Here is a 22,953-nt window from a genome sequence, read left to right as displayed (position 1 = left end):
ACTTCCGCTCAAGCGGTGTGGACCAAACTCCACAGTACTCAACACTGCATACTATTCACACGACACGATTTGATTTGGATCAAAAGAAATTTTAATATTCTAATATTGACAAATTTAATTATACCATATGAATAGTGTGTGGTGTAAAGGCCTAATTAGAATATTATTTCTCATATATATTACTAACGGCATATGGTCATTGCAAAAAATGTTTTCTCAATTAGCAACGATTTGCAATCTTCTTATTATAAGAGTACAATTATTATAATTTCTCCACACTACATAATGTTTATTAGATATAATTTAATTTAAAAACTAAATATTACAAATCAAATATTACTATAAAAATAATAAAAATAATATACTTTAGCTACCGAATTAAAAATAAAATAATTTATTATTATAAAATATTACTTATCATTCTCCTTATTACATCACAACGTAAAATGAGAAGGCGAACGTCTTATTCCTGCCTTTTCCCCGATAAGCTCCTTCTATAATAAAACTGTCCTTGAAATTAGGTTATATCTTTTTATAAATAAAAAATTTAGTTATAAATATAATTACATACTAACATATATATTAAATTTAAAAAATAGATTCTATTAAAAATAATATTAATTTAAATTTTAAATATAAAAAAATTAATATTAATATATAAATTAATACGTAATTTTAGTATAAAATAATAATAAAAATCTTCATATAGCTTATATAGGAGCTCTTTATTTGGTTTCCGATGTAACATGCTAGCCCATGTCATCACTACACGTGTGGCTGGAGGCCGAACCCCAACAAAGTAGAATTGTGGGAAAGGATCAGCAGGCGGCCGAGCACATTCTGGGTCTCGTTATGACTGGGTATCGGCCCATTAAGTTGGCCCAAACATGAAACAACGGCATATTGCATAGCCCTCCAGATGACATAGAGATCATGCCACAATTTGAAGCACGCTCGCTCACCATTTTACATTTTCTATTTCTTGGAGGGGTCACGAATACTGAGATGCTGGCATGGGTACTTATCTAATTAATTGACTATAAAGACATATATGATATATATATAATAAAATTTTCAAGCGAAAAAGATCCAAAAAATTAAGTTGAAAAAAAAGGACAGGAAATTAGATATGAATGATGCTGAATATTGTTTGACATTTACTGCCACACATTTGATCGTACAATTATTACAACTTATATTTATAAAATACTGCTAAGAATCCACCAACCACGTATGTCCTTATTTTGCAAGCTGCTACGTAGATTATGCAGAATTCCATGATATGAAGAGGCCGTAGGAACGAATTAATTACATGATGTCGCAAAAATATTCAAACGATAGCTAGCTATTATATATACCCGTTAAAAGCTCCATCTGTTTACACAGCCTTCTTAAACCCACCAAGAATATTGATCTACTTGTTTCTAATTCCATTAGCTAAATTAAGCAGAAATCGATGGCCACTGCTCTTGATTTCATCAACTACTGCTACCTCTTCTTTTTCTGGATAGTTGCTACTCTTATATGGAGTTCTTTCGTAAGAACATTATCCAACTTTCGCTCCAATATTCGGCACCCACCAAGCCCACCTGCTCTACCCTTCATCGGCCACCTTCATCTACTGAGTTCCAAACTACCAAAATCCTTTGAAACTCTAGCCAAGCGATATGGCCCTCTGATGCAAATAAGGATCGGAGACACTAATTTCCTTGTTGCTTCGGACGCGTCCCTGGCTAAAGAAATATTGAAGACCCATGATGTTGATTTCGCCTCCAAGTACCAATTTGGCGGCGGACAGAACTTGATATACAAAGATCTAAGTTTTATAAACTGTCCTTATGGCACCTACTGGCGGTTCATGAAGAAGCTTTGCGTGACAAAGTTGTTTGCAGGCCCACAGATCGATCGTTTCATCCATATCCGAGAGCAGGAGACGTTGAAGCTCTTGAAATCGCTCATAAATAGAGCTAGCAAGGCAGAAGCGAGCGATTTGAGCATGGAGCTGTCGACCTTGACGAACAATATGATTTGCAGAATGGCCTTGGGAAAGAAATGGTCGGAAAATCCTAACCTACCTATGGAGATTAAGAACTTGGTTAGAGCCATAATGGGGAGTGGTGCCAAGTTAGGTTTTTTGGAAATTTTTGGCCCATTAAGTAGATTTGACATCTCTGGAAATGGGAAGAAGCTTAGAGACGCACTTTGGGCTTTTGATAGGGTTTTGGAGCAGATCATGAAGGACTACGGAACAATGGAGATGAAGGATGGTACTCGAGAAGGCGAGAAAGATGTGATGGACATATTGCTGGAGACGTATAGAGACCCAAATGCAGAGCTGAAGCTGACGAAAGAACAGATCAGATTTTTCTTCTTAGTAAGTAATTATTAAATACTAAGCGTACAGCATTATATATATGTTGAGAGTATATATGAGTTAGTCTCAGTTTCAATGAGCTAGATTTTGTTGAATTAGCTTCTAATACCTCTAGATGATCACTTCATCACAAGTACTTATCCAAAGTTACCCTAAAAACAATAAGTTTTGCTACATACAAGCAAAGTCGCGTACTAATCTGCGTACCAATACTGATTCATTCATACTTAAAATTTAAAATAATACTGTTTTTAATAAAATCTATTTTTTGACCAATCATATCAAATTGATGCACAGATTAATACACAATTATGCTTGCAACGGTATTTTTCCAAAAACAATAATATATGAGTCATACAATAGAGATAATTGTTTATTTATTAGATATTATCTAACGTTTTAGATTGATCATGATTATATAATTAATATCTAACTCCAAAAATCAAGATAACAGCTAGGAAGCTCATTATCTATATGAATCACACTTTTTCCCCTCACTACATACGATCATCAAGTAATGATCAGATTAATTGTCTCCATGTATATATACTCGGTCTAATTAATTTGGTTTAGTACTTTTTGTATTGGGATCTAAGAGAGATCACTTGTCACTTATCTATCCAATTTGTGAAAACTTTTGTTCGTGTTAATGAAGTAAGTATCCAATCATTAATAATCACTTCAGCAATAAGGATTTAATTTCTTCAATGATTTTGTGTATTGCAATTTTTTCTCAGTTTGTGGTGCTGATCATGATTTCGAAGAAGGCATGGACGTTGCATGCGGTAATTAATCCTTTATGAATACATGATCTAACAGGAGCTATTTTTGGCGGGCGTTGACACTACATCAGCAGCCGTTCAATGGGTCATGGCAGAGCTTATCAACCATCCAGAAGTGTTCAAGAAGCTTAGGCTGGAGATTGAATCCGTTGTGGGATCCAGCAGGCTAGTCAAAGAGTCAGACATTCCAAACCTCCCCTACCTCCAAGCAGTCGTTAAGGAAACCCTAAGAATACACCCTCCCGGAGCGTTACTTCGAAGGCAATGCAATCAAGATTGCAAGCTCGGTGGATATGATGTAAAGCAGGGAACCAAGATCTTGATCAATACCTATACAATCATGAGGGACCCAAAAACCTGGCACGAACCAGACAAGTTCTTACCGGAGAGGTTCTTAATGAATTCCGCCGACAATTTTGAGCTGGGAAACAAGGGCCAGGATTTTAATTTCCTACCATTTGGTAGTGGAAGAAGAGCATGCATCGGTCAGCCTCACGCGTCAATAGTGCTGCATGCAACAATTGGATCCCTGATCCGATGTTTTGACTGGAAACTTCAAGATGCAGAGAAGGTTGATATAAAAGTGGTGACGGGATACGCAGGAGCAGTGGCACACTCTCTTATGTGTTATCCCATCACACATTTTGATCCATTTAAGGGTTAAATATTCCTGGGATGGATTGAAAGCTTGTTGTATTTTGATCTAATTGATGCAATTAAAATGATCTTGAAGTGTCAATGTAAAATAATGTTCTTCAAGTACTTTCGTGTGGCTGGCCTGTAAAATAAGTAGTGGTTCCTAGCTAGCACTTCCAAATTAATGAGCGTGTTGCTAATTACAGTGCTTCAACTTCAATATCTATGTGTGCTGCTTAATTTGTACTATATATATATATATTTTGCTCTTTTGTTTTTGCAATTAATATAATTACTGGCCTTCGTTGCTAAAATTACTCGATCATCAAGTGATTACGTCTCTAATATATATGTAAATATTGCAGACATATATAACTTGCTGCTCAAGAAGTTATATATTGATCATCGATCTAATGCTGTTGCTGGAGACTGTAATGCTGGAAGTACTTGTGTTATATGTCCGTAATATTGTTGTTGAGTCGAGTTGCTCTATTAATACCGTAATGCAGCTGCCCGGAGTACTTAATTATATAGATATAGACTGTAATACTGCTCACCATATAATTATACCGACGTTGTCGATCGATCTGTATCAAGTTTTTAATATTAATTATAATGCTGTTACATTTTTCGTAGGACATCAAATACTAATAAATTGAGAGAGAGAGAGAGAGAGAGAGAGAGAGAGAGAGAGAGAGAGAGAGAGAGAGAGAGAGAGAGAGAGAGAGAGAGAGAGAGAGAGAGAGAGAGAGAGAGATCATTAGCATCGATCGCTATATTATTTAGTGGGGAATATATGAGATTAATACGACTATTGAGGATTCAGTTATCTCTTCTATATAACCTACTCCTTATTAATTAATTACCCTAGTTCAAGTTGAATATTCATGAGGAAATTAAAGATTTGCTGACCAGGCTGCATATAATATCAACAGCTAACATGCATGCAAGGGCGTGGGATAGTACTTTGGATCGCTTTTATTCATAAGATCGATAGCCTGAATAGAGAGCAATTTATTTGTAACGGTTGGGACGCATGCAATGCTGATAATTAGCATGGGATGAATGATAAAATGAATAAAATATAGGGTTAAAAATTTAAAATCCGATCGAAGAAATTAGAAATTATTACGAAGAAGAAGATAGCTAGTGATAATTAAGATATTGCATGCATGAGCTGATCATGATCAGCATCAGCTTGTAATTATATATATTTGATGTTCATTCAACAGTACTCTGCGCGCATGGACCACTGCGCGCGAATGGCTTCTGGCTTCGTCTCACCTATCGAGATCATTATCATCTCATCAATATATAAGCTGGCCAGGCAACAATAATAACGTACACTATTAATAATGAATATCATCGTCATGCAATATATAAAAGATCATTTTACGCGTAGAAATTCAACATCACGACCTACGAAAAGTCCAAAAGTTTTTTAACGAATTGTACTTTTTTAAAGTCCAATTGATGTATTAGACACCTATTCTTTTCTTTTCTTTTTCCTTAATTTTCGTCAGACATCTCTTTGTTTGAAAACATTAATCAACCACATATACCTTATCTATCGTGATTTCAAAATATTATAATAAACTAGTATAATAATTAGAAGAAGTTCAAAACAAAGGGAAAAACTAGATCTATAAAGAGAATTATATATAAAAACAAAATTATAAATTTCCGACATCATGCATCATGCATAAAAAGAGTGGAAACGTATGTTTATCATGTCACATTTATTTTACATAAAAAGAACTTAATTATAACACGACATATATCATTATGTCTATACCATTTGATCATGAACGTTCCCTCTTTGAAGTTTTTTTTTTTTTTTTTAATAGTTTTTTAGCCTATAATTTTCTCCAAAACGATGTATATTATAATCACTAATAGCTGTACAATTGCTGTGATTATATATTGATCATGTTATTATTATATATGTTGAGGTATGTTTTGCATGTACGCGTACGTCAAGTTCACATGATGATCAGTCATAATGCATGATGATTATTAGTACATGCAAAGTCATTTGATCGTGAATAATGCATGCGATTTGTTTTTCATGGATTGTCAATGTTACCGTGGTGTCATTGTCTATATACCTAAGCATGCAACATAAAAGTCGACAAATTAATTAAATAAGTCCTTTAATTTTTCATCATGGAAGACTTCACGAATAATTTTTTCTGCATGCGCGCCTAATTGTACTAATTAATTGGAAAAATAGGTGGAATATATTAATGTATTGTTATATTTTTGGTGATGTAGGATATATATATCGTAGAGACATAATATATATATATATATATATATATATATATATTAATTTATAACCTTACGTTATCCATGCATGCCATGTAATCCATGAGGGTTTAGCCATATATGTGCTAGAACATGACTCCATTCTCTGGCTTTGTTAAAAGGGAAAAATTAAAAAATTTCAAGACATCAAGATATATAACATTTCAATCACAAGTTAAAAGTACGGAACTAATTATTAATTACCAACTATATACGAATACGTAGTACGTACAGTTTCTACTAATCGTCATATATATACAGGCCTCATTTTTCCACCCTATAAATTAATGCTAGCTAGTTGGAAGAGTCATGCCGGCCTCGCAATATCCCTAAACCAGATAATAAAGCAGTTTCTTCTCATTTACTCCATCAAGACACATGGCCAGTTCTACTGGTATTGCGAATCTTTGGGAGTACTCCTTCCTGTTTTTCATCTGGATTGTTTCAGTTGTCGTGGTGCGTTTCTTGATCAAAACATGCACCAGCTCCCGGGACACACTTCGTTGCCCACCAAGCCCACTAGCTCTACCGATTATTGGCCACCTTCATCTACTAAGCTCTAAATTACCGCAGTCATTCCAAGACTTAGCTCGACGCTATGGCCCCCTTATGCAGCTACGTATTGGTGCGACAACTTTTGTTATTGCTTCCAGTGCCACTGTTGCAAAAGAAATCTTGAGAACCCATGATGGTGATTTTGCATCCAGGTTTGAATTTGGTCCTGCCGAGTATAACATATATAGTGGTATTGGTTTTATTACTGGCCCTTATGGCACCTATTGGCGTTTCATGAAAAAGCTATGCATCACCAAGCTATTCGCAGGCCCTCAGCTCGCTCGTTTCAGCCGTATTCGGGAGCTAGAGATTCAAAAACTGTTGAAATCGGTGCTGAAGAGCTCTAAGGAAGGAGAGGCATGCGATTTAGCCGTGGAATTAACGACCTTGACAAATAATTTACTGTGCAGTATGGCTTTAAGTAAGACATGTTCTGACAACGTCATGGGAGCAAAGGAAATCAGGAGGTTAGTCGTGGAAATTATGGAGCTTGGAACGAAATTAGGTGCTTACGAGGCTATAGGTCCTCTAAAGAAATTCGACATCTTTGGATATGGGAAAAATCTTGTGGAGGCAATGTGGCGGTATGATCATTTATTCGATCAGATCATAGAGTTCTACGAAGATGACATGGTTGATGCCCAAGATGGAAATGAAGAGGCAGATCTGATGAGTATTGTGTTGGAGACTTATAAAGACACAAATGCCGAAGTGAAGCTAACAAAAAACCAGATCAAGTTCTTCTTCCTAGTAAGTACACTGTTCATAACATCGTGTCAAATAAATTTTATACGTATACTCTAATTTATGCATTGGCGTCAGGTTTATCGGTAGGTTTTAGTTAATTATTTGCTTGCTGCTATCTATATTTGGTTCTTCAATCTCCTATAATAAAGGACCCCATGTTTGGCAGGAACTGTTTTTCTCAACTATTGATACTTCGTCAGCAGCCATACAGTGGGCCATGGCGGAGCTCATCAACCATCCCCAACAATTCAAAAAGCTTAGAGAGGAGATTGATAGGGTTGTGGGTTCCAACAGGCTAGTCAGCGAATCGGACGTCCCAAACCTCCCTTTCTTGCAAGCCGTCGTGAAGGAGGGACTAAGGCTGCGTTCTCCAACACCAATCATCCACAGAGAATGTACCAAGGACTGCAAGATTACTGGGTTCGATGTAAAGGCAAATTCCAAAATTCTGATCAATGCCTATGCCATCATGCGGGACCCAGAGCATTGGAATGACCCGCTGGAGTTTATGCCGGAGAGATTTTTGGTCGACTCCAATGACGAGATTGGGCAACGTCAGATCGAAATGAAGAGTCAGGATTTTCATTACCTGCCGTTTGGGGGTGGAAGGAGAGGATGCATCGGAGGGACACATGCATTACTAGTGTCCTACGTGGCAGTCGGAGCCTTGACCCAATGCTTTGATTGGAAAGTCAAAGGTGGGGATAAGGTTGATATAGAAGTTGGGTCTGGGTTTTCCGGAGCTATGGCACTTCCCCTCGCGTGTTATCCAATTACTCGATTCGATCCATTTTAAGGAGGCCAGAAACCGTACTGAAATTTACCATAATTAATATTAATTATATGGATCTTAGTAGCTATCTAGCTAGCTTGGTTTGTGCAATTGTGGCGAGAAGTATGTACGTATGCAAGAAATTCATCATGGTCGATCCTCAATTAGTCTTTAATTTAATGCGTGTTCTACGTACTGTACGTGTATAATTAAACAGCTAGTTGATCTAGGGTACTGTATAATAAGGATATATGCTATAGATCGATCATTTTGATTCTCAATTTTAATGTTTGGTAGATGATCAGATCATGCGCCACGCAGAACATGAGACCTTTATATATATATATATATATATGCGATATGATTGCCAATATTCAGTATTTTAATTAAATACTCCGATTGAGAAGAATATATATGGACTTATATTTATATTAGTATCCAAGTAGGATAACTAAGTGTACGTTTGTGTGAAATTTTTTGGATATCATGCGCGCGTTTTAAAATTCCCGATTAAATAATTGAAAAACCTACTGATTATTAGCAGTTAGCACAGATGATCATATATATAGATCTAGTACTTAATGCATGCATTAATTCCTTGATTTTTATAAATTAGAGATTTTCTAATTGAACCAACGGCATAAAAATAAAAAATGATGATCTGTACGTATAACGTGTCTATTTCATCTAATTAACGTTACAATTGTACAACTGCAATATGGTGTACGTGCTAGTTAGGTGGGATTGTAAACAATTGAAGATTAGAGATCGATCTAGTTGAATAATTAATAGAATCTAGCTAGATAGATATAGCTTATAATTAAGACAACAAATCAACACAGGGACTTATATATATATGGGGCATTTAATTAATTAGATTATGATCTCCTAACATGTTATCTTATTTGGATTCATTTACAAGAGAAGCAAATCTAGCTGTCTCTCTTGTAAAAAGCCTCTAGATCTGATTTTTGTCGTCGTCGGAGGCATCGGCTTCCTATTCATTCTCCCTCTCATTCTCTCATTTCTCCATCTACCCACTTTGTCTATCAAGGTAGTTCTATTTTCTTAGTTTATTTTGTTTCCTTCAAGGTTGAAAAAGACACATCTATAGTTCTTCGGTAATTATCAAGATTAAACACTCGTAGCACAATAAGACTCACAAGCCGCAAATCGTTTAAAAGATAGTGGTAGTTTTACAAAAAACACTGCACGCGGTCCTCACGTGCCACCCATTTCGGTAGTTTTTCTCGCTATACGTGCCAAATTACCGGAATCACCACCATCAGTTCTTTTAGATCTGACTTTTTTTAGCTGAAAACAGACAAGCGTGTTGCCTTCACACACTTTTACAAATTTTGAAGTCTACCAGAGTTTGTCCAAACTCTAATATGTCATTTTTCACATCTATCTTACTGCTTTTCTTATTGTTTAGTAAAAATAAAAAAAATGAGTTCGTCTCTTAGGCGTTTGCTTGTAGAGGTTGAGTTATATCTTTCTATGAACGGTCTGTTTAGGCAAATTATTATCTCTTAGACGTTTGTTTGTAGAAAGTATCAATAGTAGTGAAAATCAAACTAGTCACAAAAGGAAATGGTGTATTGGTGGAGTTCCAAATATACTAATTGGTTTATGAGGTAATGGTTGATATGGAGATATCCCTGTATGTATCAAGTCATAAATTTATGTTTTTCTTACAAATGAATGATAGCAGTTTCCCTTGAAGAGAGAGAGAGAGAGAGAGAGAGAGAGAGAGAGATCTAGCACTTATTCATGAGAATTCGAATTTAATTTTCCCAATTTAGTTATGAAAATACTCCCAATAAATTTCTTACATGAAAAGCTAGAATTTTATATATGCAAAACGACTTTGACAAATTAAACCACCCTCGTTATTTTCCTTTTGGTTTCATTTTGATCATTTCTAAAATGAGGTTAATTATATATTAAATAATTATATTTGAAGGCCTTTATACCACACATTATTTGCATGACATAATTTAATTTATAAAATTCAAATTTTTAGAGAAAATATAGGTATATTTTAGAAATAATACATAATTAAACCTACAAGATCCTTAAAATCAATAAACCGATCTCATGTTCACAAAAATCTTATTAGATTTCTAGTCATTATATACCAAACATATATGGGTCAATGGGTGTGGTCACATTAATTCTGTAAAATCAGATTTTTAGGCATTAAATCAATTATGGGAAGCTGGTTGATATTGAAGAGATCGAAGAATTATATAATGAGTTGTGCTATGGAGCACACTACATTTTTAACACACTGGCCAGCGTGTACAGTAAAAATATAATAAAAAATATATTATATAATAAAGCCAAAACACATACATGAAAATTCTTATTTTTCCTTTCATTTTGTTTTTAAAAAGCTGCCCTAAGGCAACAGGTTGCAACCACGAAACCCACTAATAGGTAAAAGAGAAAAGCATCATCTGTAACTTGAAAGAAAAACATTTGAATCTCAACCAGTCAATTTTTTTTTTTTTTGAGTTTGAAATAAACCTTTCCAAAATAGTTTAGATGAAGCCTTGAGTTGTTTATCTCAGGAAAAATTCTTATGACTTCAAGGCACAATTGCTTACAATTCCACACAATTTATGCATAAAACTTCACTCTGCAAACAATTCCACACAATCATACGCTTTGAAAAGTCTCTACAGGTGCACTTTCATCATAATAAATTAATTAGAGATGTAAAACTGATACACGGAACTCAAAGAAAAAAAACTTGGTGCCGGCAAGAAGGCAATGATAAGTGTTGACTGACTGGGTGCCGGAAGCGACTGGCGAGCAACAAAAAGAATCTAAATAAATCGAAAAGGGGTAGGGGGAAGGGGAAGCAGGTACGGGAAGGGAGAGAGGAAGCAGGTGCAAGAAATTAGATCTTGTGGATTTTGTTGTCTTTTCCAGATTTTGTAGGGGTTGTTTTGTCTTGTCCATTTAGTGTGGATGCATGGTGTGTTAAAAATCAAGGTTGAAGAATAGATTTTCTCTTATATAATATACTAGTAGTAACACGATCCCACATGATCTATTTCATACTACTATTCTAACGTGGCAATATCTATTAGGTGATCATAAACTAATTTTAGTTTTAATTAAAATCACAATAGGATATATATATATATATATGGAGTACTGATCCTCAGATCCGAGATCAGTATAATATATATATCTGGCATCATTGTTACAGATATACTGTATATACGTACTATTTGAGGGCTAAAAACCACATACTATATAATACATCAAGATTAAATCAATGAGAATTAAGATAAGATCCAGCTTAATTAATTGTTGCAATATATGTATCACGCAATATTGACGTTCTTGCAATATTCCTATATATCATGGACCACTGCGGATGGCAATGTATTGATCGATGACCCCATGCATGCAATGCGCATGCAGCTTACCAATAAAGAAAAAATATTGACAATATTAATAATAATATCTAATAATTATAATATAATAGTCGTGGATGTCATTGACCATAATGCTACAGTACTCAAGACAATTTAGAATAAGCGTTAATTATTAACATTAATTTGGATGTATATAGGCATTGCTTTCTTCTAATTTTGGCCTCTCACCTACTACTTTGTTAAGAATATATATATTAATGGTATATCGTAAGTTTTTTAGTATTTTCTTTAGATTAAATTAATATGGTGAGATTTACAACCAACAATATATTATCTTTTGTACGGATTTGATTTTTATAAAAAAATAATAAAAATAAAAAAACCTATAGGCCGTATCGATTTATTATTTTGTTCATAAAGTTAGATGATCATCTTGAAAGAGATATATATTAAGGATGGCACGGAATTAAAATAATAAACTAGAGGGTTACGTTTCAAATCTCTACCAGTATTATAATTATAAGATGATCAAGAAATTAATATATATATATATAGGACGAAGATGACGATCGAAGATTGAGATGATGCTAATTCGATCGATCTGTTTAATTCATTATACATGCATTTGAGGTTCTTTCAATATGGCCTGTACATGGACCACTGCTGATGGCTGTAGCTAGCTAGCATGCGCGCGCGTCAGACAACAATAATAACAAATTAATAATCATCATGAATATCAACATCGATCGTGCAATAATTTATAGAACAATTTTATGCAGCATGCATGGAGCTGGAATATCTATGCTTAAGAAAAGTCCAAAAGCATTTTAACAATTCGTACTATTGTTTTGAAGACTATTTTGTCATGTTGCTAGCTAGTACGTACGTAGAATTCCAAGGCTTAGAAATTGATCAAGGCAATTGTAAGAATAGGTTATCGATCGAATGCTTAATGGACGCCTGTCAATAGTACCGTTCAACAAGAAGGGCAATATATGCAAAAAGACGGCTTCCGAATATAATGGGTGTGACAAGTAGCTCCAGCCCACATGGATGCTTGAACAGGCCCATATTTAGGAGAATCCAATTGAGGGCCCATATTTCTTATCAGAATAGAGTTCCAAAAGTTTGGATTAGGCCGCATACTTAGAACAAGGTCGATTCATTTATAAAATTGAGATCCATTGTCACTCAGGCCTCACCCCAATGGCCCAGTGATTGTGAGACCCCAGGCGCTGGAGTTGCGACCAGAAAGGTTTATTACTATATCAGCCTGTAGCCAATCAAAGGAGGGCGGATGGATGTGAGTGGAGAGGACACCAAATTCAACTACTGCCATTTGGTTTTGGAAGAAGAGTGTCCACCATCAATCCGGTCGGGCACCGAGAAGTGATATTATTGGCCGAGGAAAGAAAATAAAAGAAAAATGACATTAATTACAGACAAGTTTTGTTTTGTGTTTTTAGTTTTTAATTGACTGCTCTCTCCTATGTATCAGGTATCTGCCCTGCCGCCAGTTGTCTCCTTGATGAACCTGTGCATGTTGATTCCTTGTAAGTTGTTAGTGGTCAGTTGAGGTGGTAGTTTTCTGAATGGCAAAGCTTGAAAGAGTACAACAAGCACAGGTTGATTTTTTATTTTTTATTTTTATAAAATTCTCCAGTACCCGGCATTTCGTGAGATTTCATTATTTAACTGGACATACATTACGAGCAAGTGTTACTAAGATAAGTACTTCAATGCTAGCTTGTGATCATCTATTCGTAGCTATAGTTTCTCCTATATTTTTAACAGGAGCTGGAATGCTTGTTCCTGAGTAGGCGTCCCTTTGTATCTAAGAATGACTGTGCCTTGTGATGCATTTCAAAATTTGAGGACTCGAGCAAATTCAGACAATTGAATGCCTTTTCAACTAAAAAGTAAAAAGGTTCTTATTGGATGCCTTTTCCAGACCATGATATCTCGATCTTGAGAATAATTACAAGCTAAAACTACAGCATAGATAAACAGCACAGCTATGGGAAGTAGGATTAGAATTTTGAGTTTTAGAAGAAAGTTTAAAATATTATATTTTAATATTATTGTTATTTTAAAATTTGAAAAAATAAAATTTAAATTTAAAAAGTTAAATTATTTATTATATTTTATATAAAAATTAAAAAAATTATAATAATAAAATAAAATTTTTATATTTGAGATGAAAATTTTAAAAAATGACCAATCAAGAACGTACATTCAGATTTGGACCATCTTTAAGGATCACGTAAATGTGGTTCGAAATATTGATGTGACAATGGGATCAAAACGACGAATGAAAAATTGCTGGCTTTGACTATTAGCATACAAACAAGTTTGGACAAATTTTAAGATTAAAAATAATTAAGCTGCAATCCCCAGGTACATATGCCGGCTTCAGCCCTCCGTAGGCTATCCCCCGTGCTGAGAGAAAATTTGGATCCCCTAAATCAAACCCATGAAACCAACATGATCTTCCCAAGATTCAACCATGGCTGATATGCAAAGCTACCTCGTACTATTCCTCATATGGCTAGTCTCCACCATCCTGGTCCGGTCCATATTCACCAGATTCAAGACCAAGGCACGTCTTCCACCGAGCCCTATGGCCTTGCCAATCATTGGTCACCTCCACCTTCTTGCCCCGTTACCTCACCAAGCTCTTCACAAGCTCTGAAATCGCTATGGACCCTTGATCCACCTCTTCCTAGGCTCCGTCCCTTGTGTAGTTGCTTCCTCTCCAGAAATGGCAAAAGAATTCCTCAAAACTCATGAGACTTCTTTCTCTAACCGGCCCCAAACAGCTACAGTTGACTACCTTACTTACGGCTCCTCTGACTTTTCTTTTGCACCGTATGGACCTTACTGGAAATTCATGAAGAAACTTTGCATGTCCGAACTTCTTGGTGGCCGGACCCTAGATCAGCTCCTCCCAGTTAGGCGTGAAGAGATAACCAGGTTCGTGCAATTTTTGCTAAACAAGGCTGAAGCAGGCGAGGCTGTTGATGTTGGAGGACAGCTTATGCGGCTGACAAATAATGTCATTTCAAGAATGACCATGAGCGAAAGGTGTTCTGAAAACGAACACGACGCGGATGAGGTGACAAAGTTGGTGAAAGCTATTGCTGAGCTCACAGGGAAGTTCAACTTGTCAGATTTTATCTGGTTTTGTAAGAATTTAGATTTGCAGGGACTTGGCAAAAGGATCAAGGAAGTTCATGACAGGTTTGACAGCATGCTGGAAAGGATTGTACAGGAGCACGAAGAGGCAAGGAAGAAGGAGAAAGAAAGAGATGGAGCTTACGCCGTGAAGGATTTACTCGATATTGTACTCGATATTTCTGAAGACCAGAGTGCAGAGATGAGATTGACCAGAGAAAACATTAAGGCCTTCATCCTGGTAAATATGTCCTTCTGAGTTTTGACACAGCGCTCGCTATTTCACTAATAAATATTTCTTGCTCATTTACTAATATCTAAAGTTTGGAACGTGAAGACACGTTTCGTTGACTAACAGTTCTTGCTCGTCACTATTTAATCTGCTAAAAGAACTATAGGTATAAAATCAATGCTGAAATATACGAGTCTTCGAATGATCCTAGATAGATGCAAAAATCTTGATGCGTTTACAACAGCTATAACTTTTCCTTCGGAGCTACGAAATATTATCATTCGAGAGTGACTTGTTATATAATAAAGATGGAATTGACAATGAGAGTTTTCCGACCTCGACGGTTGAGTACTCGGGTATACTTTTTGGGTATGACTTTTTCAACATTACATGTAATTTGAAGTTCTCTGACTCATGCACATTATATCCATTCCGAGAAATGCTACACAACCTCCCAACACACCACACTCTACTTTTTTTTAATTTTTTAATATTTTTTTAATATTTTTTTTTTGAATTTATTCTTTTTAAATTAATTTAATTCTTTTATTCATTATTTATATATTAAATATTTAATAAAAATTAAAATAATAAAAATTAAAAAAAAAAGTGGAGTGTGGGGTGTTGGGAGGTTGTGAAGATTTTTTCATCCATTCCTAGACGCCAGCATGTGACTGGGGGTGTTGAAAACTTACCAAGGAAGAAATTAACTTGTGAGTGTAACAGGATATATTTGCAGCTGGTACAGACACATCTGCAATCACTACAGAATGGGCACTGGCAGAGCTAATCAACCATCCAACTACAATGGAGAAAGCAAGACGAGAGATCGATTCTGAAATTGGAAAGAGCAGACTAGTAGAGGAATCAGATATTGTGAACCTTCCTTACCTCCAAGCTATAGTAAAAGAGACACTACGGCTTCACCCGACCGCCCCAATAATCGTGAGAGAGTCATCTCAACACTGCACCATTGGAGGTTACGATGTTCCAGCAAAGACTAGATTGTTTGTGAATGTGTGGGCTATCGGCAGAGACCCCAAGCACTGGGAGAGCCCTCTGGAGTTCCGACCAGAGAGGTTTGTTAGCCAATCAGAGGAGAGTGCTGGAAAGAGCCAGTTGGATGTGAGAGGACAACATTTTCATCTACTGCCATTTGGGAGTGGAAGAAGAGGGTGCCCTGGAACATCACTTGCACTACAGGTTGTTCAGACAACCTTGGCTACTCTGATTCAGTGCTTTGAATGGAAAGTTCCTGGAGGGGATGGAACTGTTAAAATGGAAGAGGGACCTGGGATAACCCTTCCAAGGGCTCATCCCTTTGTCTGTGTCCCAATGGCTAGGCTCAATCCATTTCCATCCATCTCCTCAAGCACTAAGATTCAACAATAAAGTACAACAAAAGCAAGTGATATTAGAGACTAATCCGGTTTTTCCTCGCTACTTAATCTTATGGGCCAAGATGTACTGACACTGTGCCTTGTGAATCTGTGATGGCAATGCTCAACTTGAAGACCCAAGCAATTATAGAGAATTATATGATCGATTTGGGACTCAAATCTGCGTACTTAAATTCAATCCATCTCTGTTAGTTTGCTTCTGGCAACATGTTTTCCCACCAGATATGGGGACTCCTTTCTGAATGGTCTGTTTCATCCTTATATTTGGAATACCATGAATCATTATTTTGCGAGATCTCACAAAATCATGATAATGTGATAGCAAAAAAGAGAGAGAATAAGAAAAAAGATAAAAGTTTTTGAAACAGGGCATACTGCGAATCCCACTCTACAAGCTCTCTTTTCCCTCTCTATGTGATCTAATTGTTTTATTCACCATTGCTTTCTTTCTTTCTTTCCTTTTCTTTTATCCCCCAAGCATATACCAGAAGAGTGATTGTGAGGCCCCCAAAAAGAATCGTAAATTTTTATTCAGCCAGAATATGCTTCCTGTGATGCAATTGTCAACTCCCCTCTCCTCCTAAACTTTGACGTAAAGTAATTGTAATTATGCGCAATTCTTTTAACTTCCACGCCTGCAATTCATTTTGGTGAAGACGTGTTCTACCTTGATCAAACTTTTGTTTGCACGCAAGGGTTTATGTTTGCAATCTACAAGCTGAGCCTCTAAAAGACATTGAGATGGTGCCTCAACAGGCAGAGCAATTGATTTATGTCCCAAAATTCAAACTTTTGTGAACGGTAACGTATCGAATCTCCATTCCGCCTACTCGTTATAGGATTTCTTAATTACCACGATTTTTTAATATTTTATTTTTAAATTATATTATATTATATAAACATCAATATAATATTTTTTAGAAAATTATATCTGAAGAACCTTATGATTGTATTAGCTATTTAATTGAGATACAATCTGAAATTACAAGTAAATTATGAGAAATATTTAAAATTAGAGTCTCATCTCATCATACTATTACTATCTATTTTTTTTTTTAAAACCATACTATCTATATTGATCATAATGCATTGATATATGATATTGTCAAAAAAAAAAACGGAATACCTTTTTTGCAGTTTGAAGTTAATAAAATCGAAATTTTACTATTTATTATTTTCACACATCACACACAACATATTATATTTTTTAAAATTAATTGAAATCTCCTGTTCATTATTTATGTATTATATATTTGTAAGAGAGAGAAAATTTAAAAATTTTAAAAATTAAATATAATATGTGATGAGAAGATAATCAAATTTTCAATATAAAAAGTGAAAAATGGTGGATATGATAATATTTGGTACGTGGGACCTTAAATTCCAGCGTGTCGCTAATCACCATTCTTGATTCTCCTTCCTGCCCACGGTTTTCTGCGTATTTTATTCGTAAGGCTCTCTCTCCTCCCTCTCTCTCTCTATCCCCGGTTATCCTTTCTGGGTCTGGTCCATTTTATCTTCGATATAGTTTCCCTATATTCTCGTTTTCTTGGGGCATACTGGTAGTGAATCATAAGTCTTCTCGGTTCTTTTGTTTTTTATTCGCTCATTCATTCTGTGATTCATCAGATCTCAACAACTATTTTCTTTTGGTTTACTTTCACATGGTTTTTGAAATTCTTCCTCGATTCGATCATTTGGATTCAATAATGGATGAGAATGTTTCAAAAAGTGGTTTTTCAATTGAGTTCTGAATACTGGGTTATCGTTTCTTTGTAGATTTTTTACGGTTGGAAAGAGATTAACCCGAATTTGTCTCCAGTTAACTGGTGTTGTGAATAATATTTCTGGATTCCTTGAAAAAGTGAGCAAATTTGAGTTTTTGGGTCCTCTCAGAATGGTCACAGTTAATATTGGAGCGCTCCATTATGTTTTGGACCATATATATGGTGCATTAATGCACAGAACAAAGTTAAGTCCACCATTCTTCTCCAGAGGATGGGGCGGCACAAAGCTTGACTTGCTGGAGAGAATGATCAAACAGTTGTTCCCGGAGGTGGAAGGCGAGAATTGGCCTCCCATTTTGGTGAAACCCATTTGGAAAACGGTTTGGGAGACCAAGACTGCTCGTTTGCGAGAAGGAGTATTTAGGACCCCTTGTGATGAGCAGTTACTAAGTGCATTGCCTCCCGAGTGCCACAATGCTAGGGTTGCTTTCCTTGAGCCGAAATTCGTTCCGCCACAGAAAATGGCTTGCGTGGTTCATCTCGCAGGTAACTGGAAATTTATGATGTATTTGCTTGTCATTCTTATCTCGTCGAGATTGAACGTTAGGTTAGTTTTACAGTGTTGGTACAGATTTAGCTATTTAGTTTCTGATTTTCCAATTTGCCACAAAGAATTAATAGTGGTAATATTATTAATTGTTTGACTGTGTATGATTCAAAATTTCATGGTGGGATTTTTGGTTCAATATTTGAGTTTACATTGTTTTACCAGATAATGCATCTGGTGTTTGTTTGTCTCTTGATCATTTCCCTAAACAAAAAATAATTTATCCTTTTCTTTAGTAAGCGCTGTCTAAACTAAAAATTGCTTTGACTATGAATGAGCGTTCTTAAATTTGTGGCCTGAACCGTTGATAGCTGCTTTAGATCGATTGCATTTCTTTAATATGTTTTCAATCCTACAAATGGATTTTTAAAGAGAAAAACCCCAAGTCTATTTGAAGTAAAAAGCGGGAGGGGGGATTAGTTGATTTTCTTTGTTTCATTAGCTACGCTTTAAGGATAGTCGGACAGGTGGGATTGGCAATCAATAGCTAGGAATTTAGAGTTTTGAAATAATTTTCCCCCTTTTTAAAAAAATAAAAATCACACTGTTTTGGTTTCTTTTCTAACTAGTTTCCTCTGTAACTCTGTTGGGTAGAGGGCAGGGATCATCCAACATGAAATTTCCTCGATGAATTTTAAGGATAAACTGGTGACTACACACAGGAAACAATAATTAAATTAGTTTAATTTTCTTTAGGAGGTTGAATGTATGATATTGCTGCGGATTTGCTCATTTCCTTCAAATGTCATATTAGAACATATTTTGCATTCATATTAACTATGACTTTTTGCCCCTTGGCAGTTTGAAAGGAGTGTAGTTATTTACTTTTTTTTTTGGAAAAAAATTTATGTCGTAATTAGTCCTGTTAATTCCAAAAGGAAAAGAAAATGTTCATTCAAGCTTATGTATTCCATCATGGTTGTGAAAGATCCCATGATACATTAATTACAGACAGATATATCATATCTACATTTTGTATTACTTGAGAGATTCTTGTGACACCAAATTTTGTTCTAGAAATATTATTGTTTTCTTGTTTGTGATACTTCCCATCATAATTTATTAATATTTGTGTAACTTTCAGATATACCATTGGTGAAACCTCCTCCCAGTGGTCTATTTGACATTTGGTACTTAGCTATCTGGACTACCACTTGGAGCCTCTTTTTGCAGGTACTGGAGACCATACCTTTGAGCGGAGATTGCGCCTTGGTGGACCTTTGCTGAAGAAAAACATTGCAACCATGGTGCTTGAGAGGTAAAAGCCAATTCGGCATAAAGTCAACTAATCCTAGAAATTGAAAGACATGTCATCTTTTTATTAATTCATTTAAATATGAGCTTTTGATTCCTGAAGCATATGCATTACAGCCCTTTCTATGGACAAAGACGTCCCATGCTGCAGTGTGGTGCAAAACTTTTGTGCGTTAGTGACCTGCTTTTATTAGGAAGAGCAACCATTGAAGAGGCCCGTAGTCTCTTATATTGGTTAGACTCTGAGGCAGGGTTCGGCAAGATGGGTATTTGTGGACTCAGTATGGGTAAGACTGAAACTGAATCCCTTGCTAGAGATTAAAGCTAACTGGATGTGATTTAGCTATGAGGTTCTATCTTCTGTGCGTTAGATTTTTCTTTTTGAAATTTGAATTAGGTGGCTTTTAACAAACAATATGTTCAGTGCAAAAAATATCAGAAAATTCCCACCCTTAACATAAGTCTCATTTTGCTTAAACTTTGATTTTTATGGAATCCAGGAGGAGTGCATGCTGCCATGGTTGGATCACTTCACCCTACACCTGTTGCAACCCTTCCTTTTCTCTCACCACACTCTGCTGTTGTGGCATTCTGTGAAGGAATATTAAAGCATGGCACTGCATGGGAAGCTCTGAGAGAGGATCTTGCTTCGCACAAGGCTGCAATGACTCTCGAGGAGGTGAGAGAACGGATGCGAAATGTACTGTCTCTCACAGATGTCACACGCTTTCCAATTCCCAAAAATCCTGATGCTGTAATATTTGTTGCTGCCACAGTAAGTACCAGATCTCAGTATTGCCTTCCGAAGACTTGATTTAGGATAATTTATCAGCATTATATCATTATCTTTTCTATGCCTATTTGTTTTCAACTTATTTTTTTAGTTGTGGTTTCTTTCCCTAGTTATGGTCAACAAGGAGTTGGCAGTCACCCCCCTTACTGGTACTTTTTTTCTAGATTTTGCTTTGTTAACTCTGTTCTTAAACTGCAATCGTGCTTCAGGATGATGGGTATATCCCAAAACACTCAGTGCTAGAGCTTCAAAAGGCTTGGACAGGTTCAGAAGTGAGATGGGTCACTGGTGGGCATGTCTCGTCCTTCCTTCTTCATAATGGCGAGTTCCGCAAGGCGATTGTTGATGGGCTTAACAGATTAGAATGGAAGGAGTCCCCATCATGACAGTGGCATTGCATGGAAGAAGAGACTGCATTTATTCTCTTGGTAATAATCTTCTTCTCCTCACTGAATCTATAAAATGAATCATAGCTGATTCCTGTGAACAACCCCCCCAATGATAGAGTGGGGCTGTTTTGTGAATTACCATTTATTTCATTATGTACTATCATCTGACAAACTTCGCTAGTTTTAGGAAAAATGTGAGTGACTATTGAAATTAAGGAAAAAAAAAAAATGTGACAAGTGAAATTTCATTTCGATTTTGGTTTGGTAAATTGTTTATGTGTGATGTTGGTAGCAATTGGTGACGGACCAGGAAGTTTAATTGATGAAGTGTTAAGTTTCCTTGTGCTCGCATGAACGCTTTGAGAGAGAGTGAGTGAGGTTTCCAATATTTAGGCATCATGCAATTCATCGATCACTTATTTGGTGGTGGCATGAAAACAGAAATTTCTTGTTACCCTTAATCGCATCGATTCTTTCTTCCCATCTTTTCTTTGGAAAGTTTGGAAGGTAGAAACTTGAGATACGGTTTGTCAATAAGAAAAGAAAATAATATGTTCACCCTAGAAGTCGTCTCCTTGGCTGGCAGCTCCGGTTGTCTCTGAGACAAGCAAATTTATTTTTGACATGGTGTTATTGCATCTTCATTAACATTGTATTTAGCGCAAAGACGGGGCAATACAATTGAGAAACGGCATTCGTCAAATCCACCATCGCTGCTTTGCCTCATTGAGAACAGCCTGTCGTTTGGAACCGAAGGAATGTCGTCTAAGCTGTAAACATCAAAGTAGCATGTTTATAAAACATCCCCTGATATCGTTTTTGCCATTCTTTTTTTTTTTTTAATTTGTTTTGGGTGCAACTGAGATCTCTGTTTTTCACACTATTTATTTCTATCATTAGATATTAATATTAATAGTATAAATATGCTTTTATAAATAATGTGCTAATTTCGTGGAGGTGGTACATTATAATATTCCTGCTTAGGACACGTTATCAATTTGGTTAAACACAAACAATTTTAAGATCTTCACAAGAGCACAGATTGTGCAGTTTTTAGAGATACAACAATAATTTTGAGAGTTTTGTTGTCATCATGCAAGCCAGGAGTAATAATCTGTCCCTAGAAGAAATCAACAAAAAAGGAAAAAGAAACAAGAACAAACGCTCTGGTAGGAGACAAGGGGTACAGTTCAAACGCATATTTCTTGTCTTCCGAAACGCGGAACTCAGAGTGGGCAGAGAAGATAAATGGTATGGTGGGGGAAGAATAGGCCCTACTCGCCTAAATTTTCGTTTGGGCCAGCCTGAACAAGACGCATGTTTTTCATTGTACACGTACAGCCAATGCATAAGATGCCGTTTATGTGGCCTTGCGTATGTCGTTTGGGCTAGAAAGAGCAGCCGGTTTGATCCAAATCCTGTTTATCAGTTTCAAACGACGGCCGTGACTCATGAGCAACAACCCTAAGGCCGAGTGGGCGCTTTGGTTTAAAACTTTTGACACCCGGCTTCGGCTTTAAATTAAAACCAAATTAAATTCAGCTCCTCTTTGGGTCGGTCCGGCTGAAGTAGGGGCGTTTAACAGCACCCAATCACAACATGTCACGTATGAAATTTTACACTAGATATAATAAACTTGATTTTATTCGATTAAACCACACTATCAATCTAAGGTCCCGTTTGGAACTTAATCTCAACTCAGTTCAGTCTAATTTTAAATTGAGTCTAATATTCAAACATCTAACATCTAAACACCCAATTTTTAAATCATTAAACTCATCTCAATTCTAAACAATTTTACATTTGAGA

The 22,953-nt window shown here is 36.0% G+C and overlaps 3 protein-coding genes and 1 pseudogene across 5 annotated transcripts; all 4 read left to right on the top strand.

Moving 5' to 3' along the window:
* The first annotated feature begins 1,346 nt into the window (after positions 1-1,346).
* On the top strand, positions 1,347-3,995 carry LOC122277738 (3,9-dihydroxypterocarpan 6A-monooxygenase-like). Its single transcript, XM_043087837.1, has 2 exons — positions 1,347-2,374; positions 3,194-3,995. The coding sequence occupies exons 1-2, from the start codon at positions 1,457-1,459 to the stop codon at positions 3,818-3,820; spliced, it is 1,545 nt and encodes a 514-aa protein (XP_042943771.1). The 5' UTR covers positions 1,347-1,456; the 3' UTR covers positions 3,821-3,995.
* Positions 3,996-6,385: 2,390 nt separating this feature from the next.
* LOC122277478 (3,9-dihydroxypterocarpan 6A-monooxygenase-like) lies at positions 6,386-8,454 on the top strand. Its single transcript, XM_043087458.1, has 2 exons — positions 6,386-7,404; positions 7,568-8,454. The coding sequence occupies exons 1-2, from the start codon at positions 6,478-6,480 to the stop codon at positions 8,195-8,197; spliced, it is 1,557 nt and encodes a 518-aa protein (XP_042943392.1). The 5' UTR covers positions 6,386-6,477; the 3' UTR covers positions 8,198-8,454.
* A 5,510-nt stretch (positions 8,455-13,964) lies between these two features.
* LOC122274986 lies at positions 13,965-16,669 on the top strand (annotated as a pseudogene).
* Positions 16,670-17,709: 1,040 nt separating this feature from the next.
* On the top strand, positions 17,710-21,413 carry LOC122277729 (protein ABHD18). Of its 3 annotated transcripts, none has more exons than XM_043087828.1 (6): positions 17,710-17,823; positions 18,154-18,647; positions 19,882-19,966; positions 20,080-20,249; positions 20,463-20,737; positions 20,965-21,413. In XM_043087828.1, the coding sequence occupies exons 2-6, from the start codon at positions 18,272-18,274 to the stop codon at positions 21,139-21,141; spliced, it is 1,083 nt and encodes a 360-aa protein (XP_042943762.1). In that variant the 5' UTR covers positions 17,710-17,823; positions 18,154-18,271; the 3' UTR covers positions 21,142-21,413. The 3 variants fall into 3 exon arrangements, with proteins under 3 accessions (XP_042943762.1, XP_042943763.1, XP_042943761.1); XM_043087829.1 differs by having other exon boundaries at positions 17,820-17,936; XM_043087827.1 differs by lacking the exon at positions 17,710-17,823 and having other exon boundaries at positions 17,830-18,647.
* The last annotated feature ends 1,540 nt before the right edge of the window (positions 21,414-22,953 follow it).

This window comes from Carya illinoinensis, chromosome 9, assembly GCF_018687715.1.
Source record: "Carya illinoinensis cultivar Pawnee chromosome 9, C.illinoinensisPawnee_v1, whole genome shotgun sequence".
NCBI lineage: Eukaryota > Viridiplantae > Streptophyta > Magnoliopsida > Fagales > Juglandaceae > Carya > Carya illinoinensis.
The sequence above is the reverse complement of the archived record's forward strand: the minus strand, read 5'-3'. Positions and strand labels throughout refer to the sequence as shown.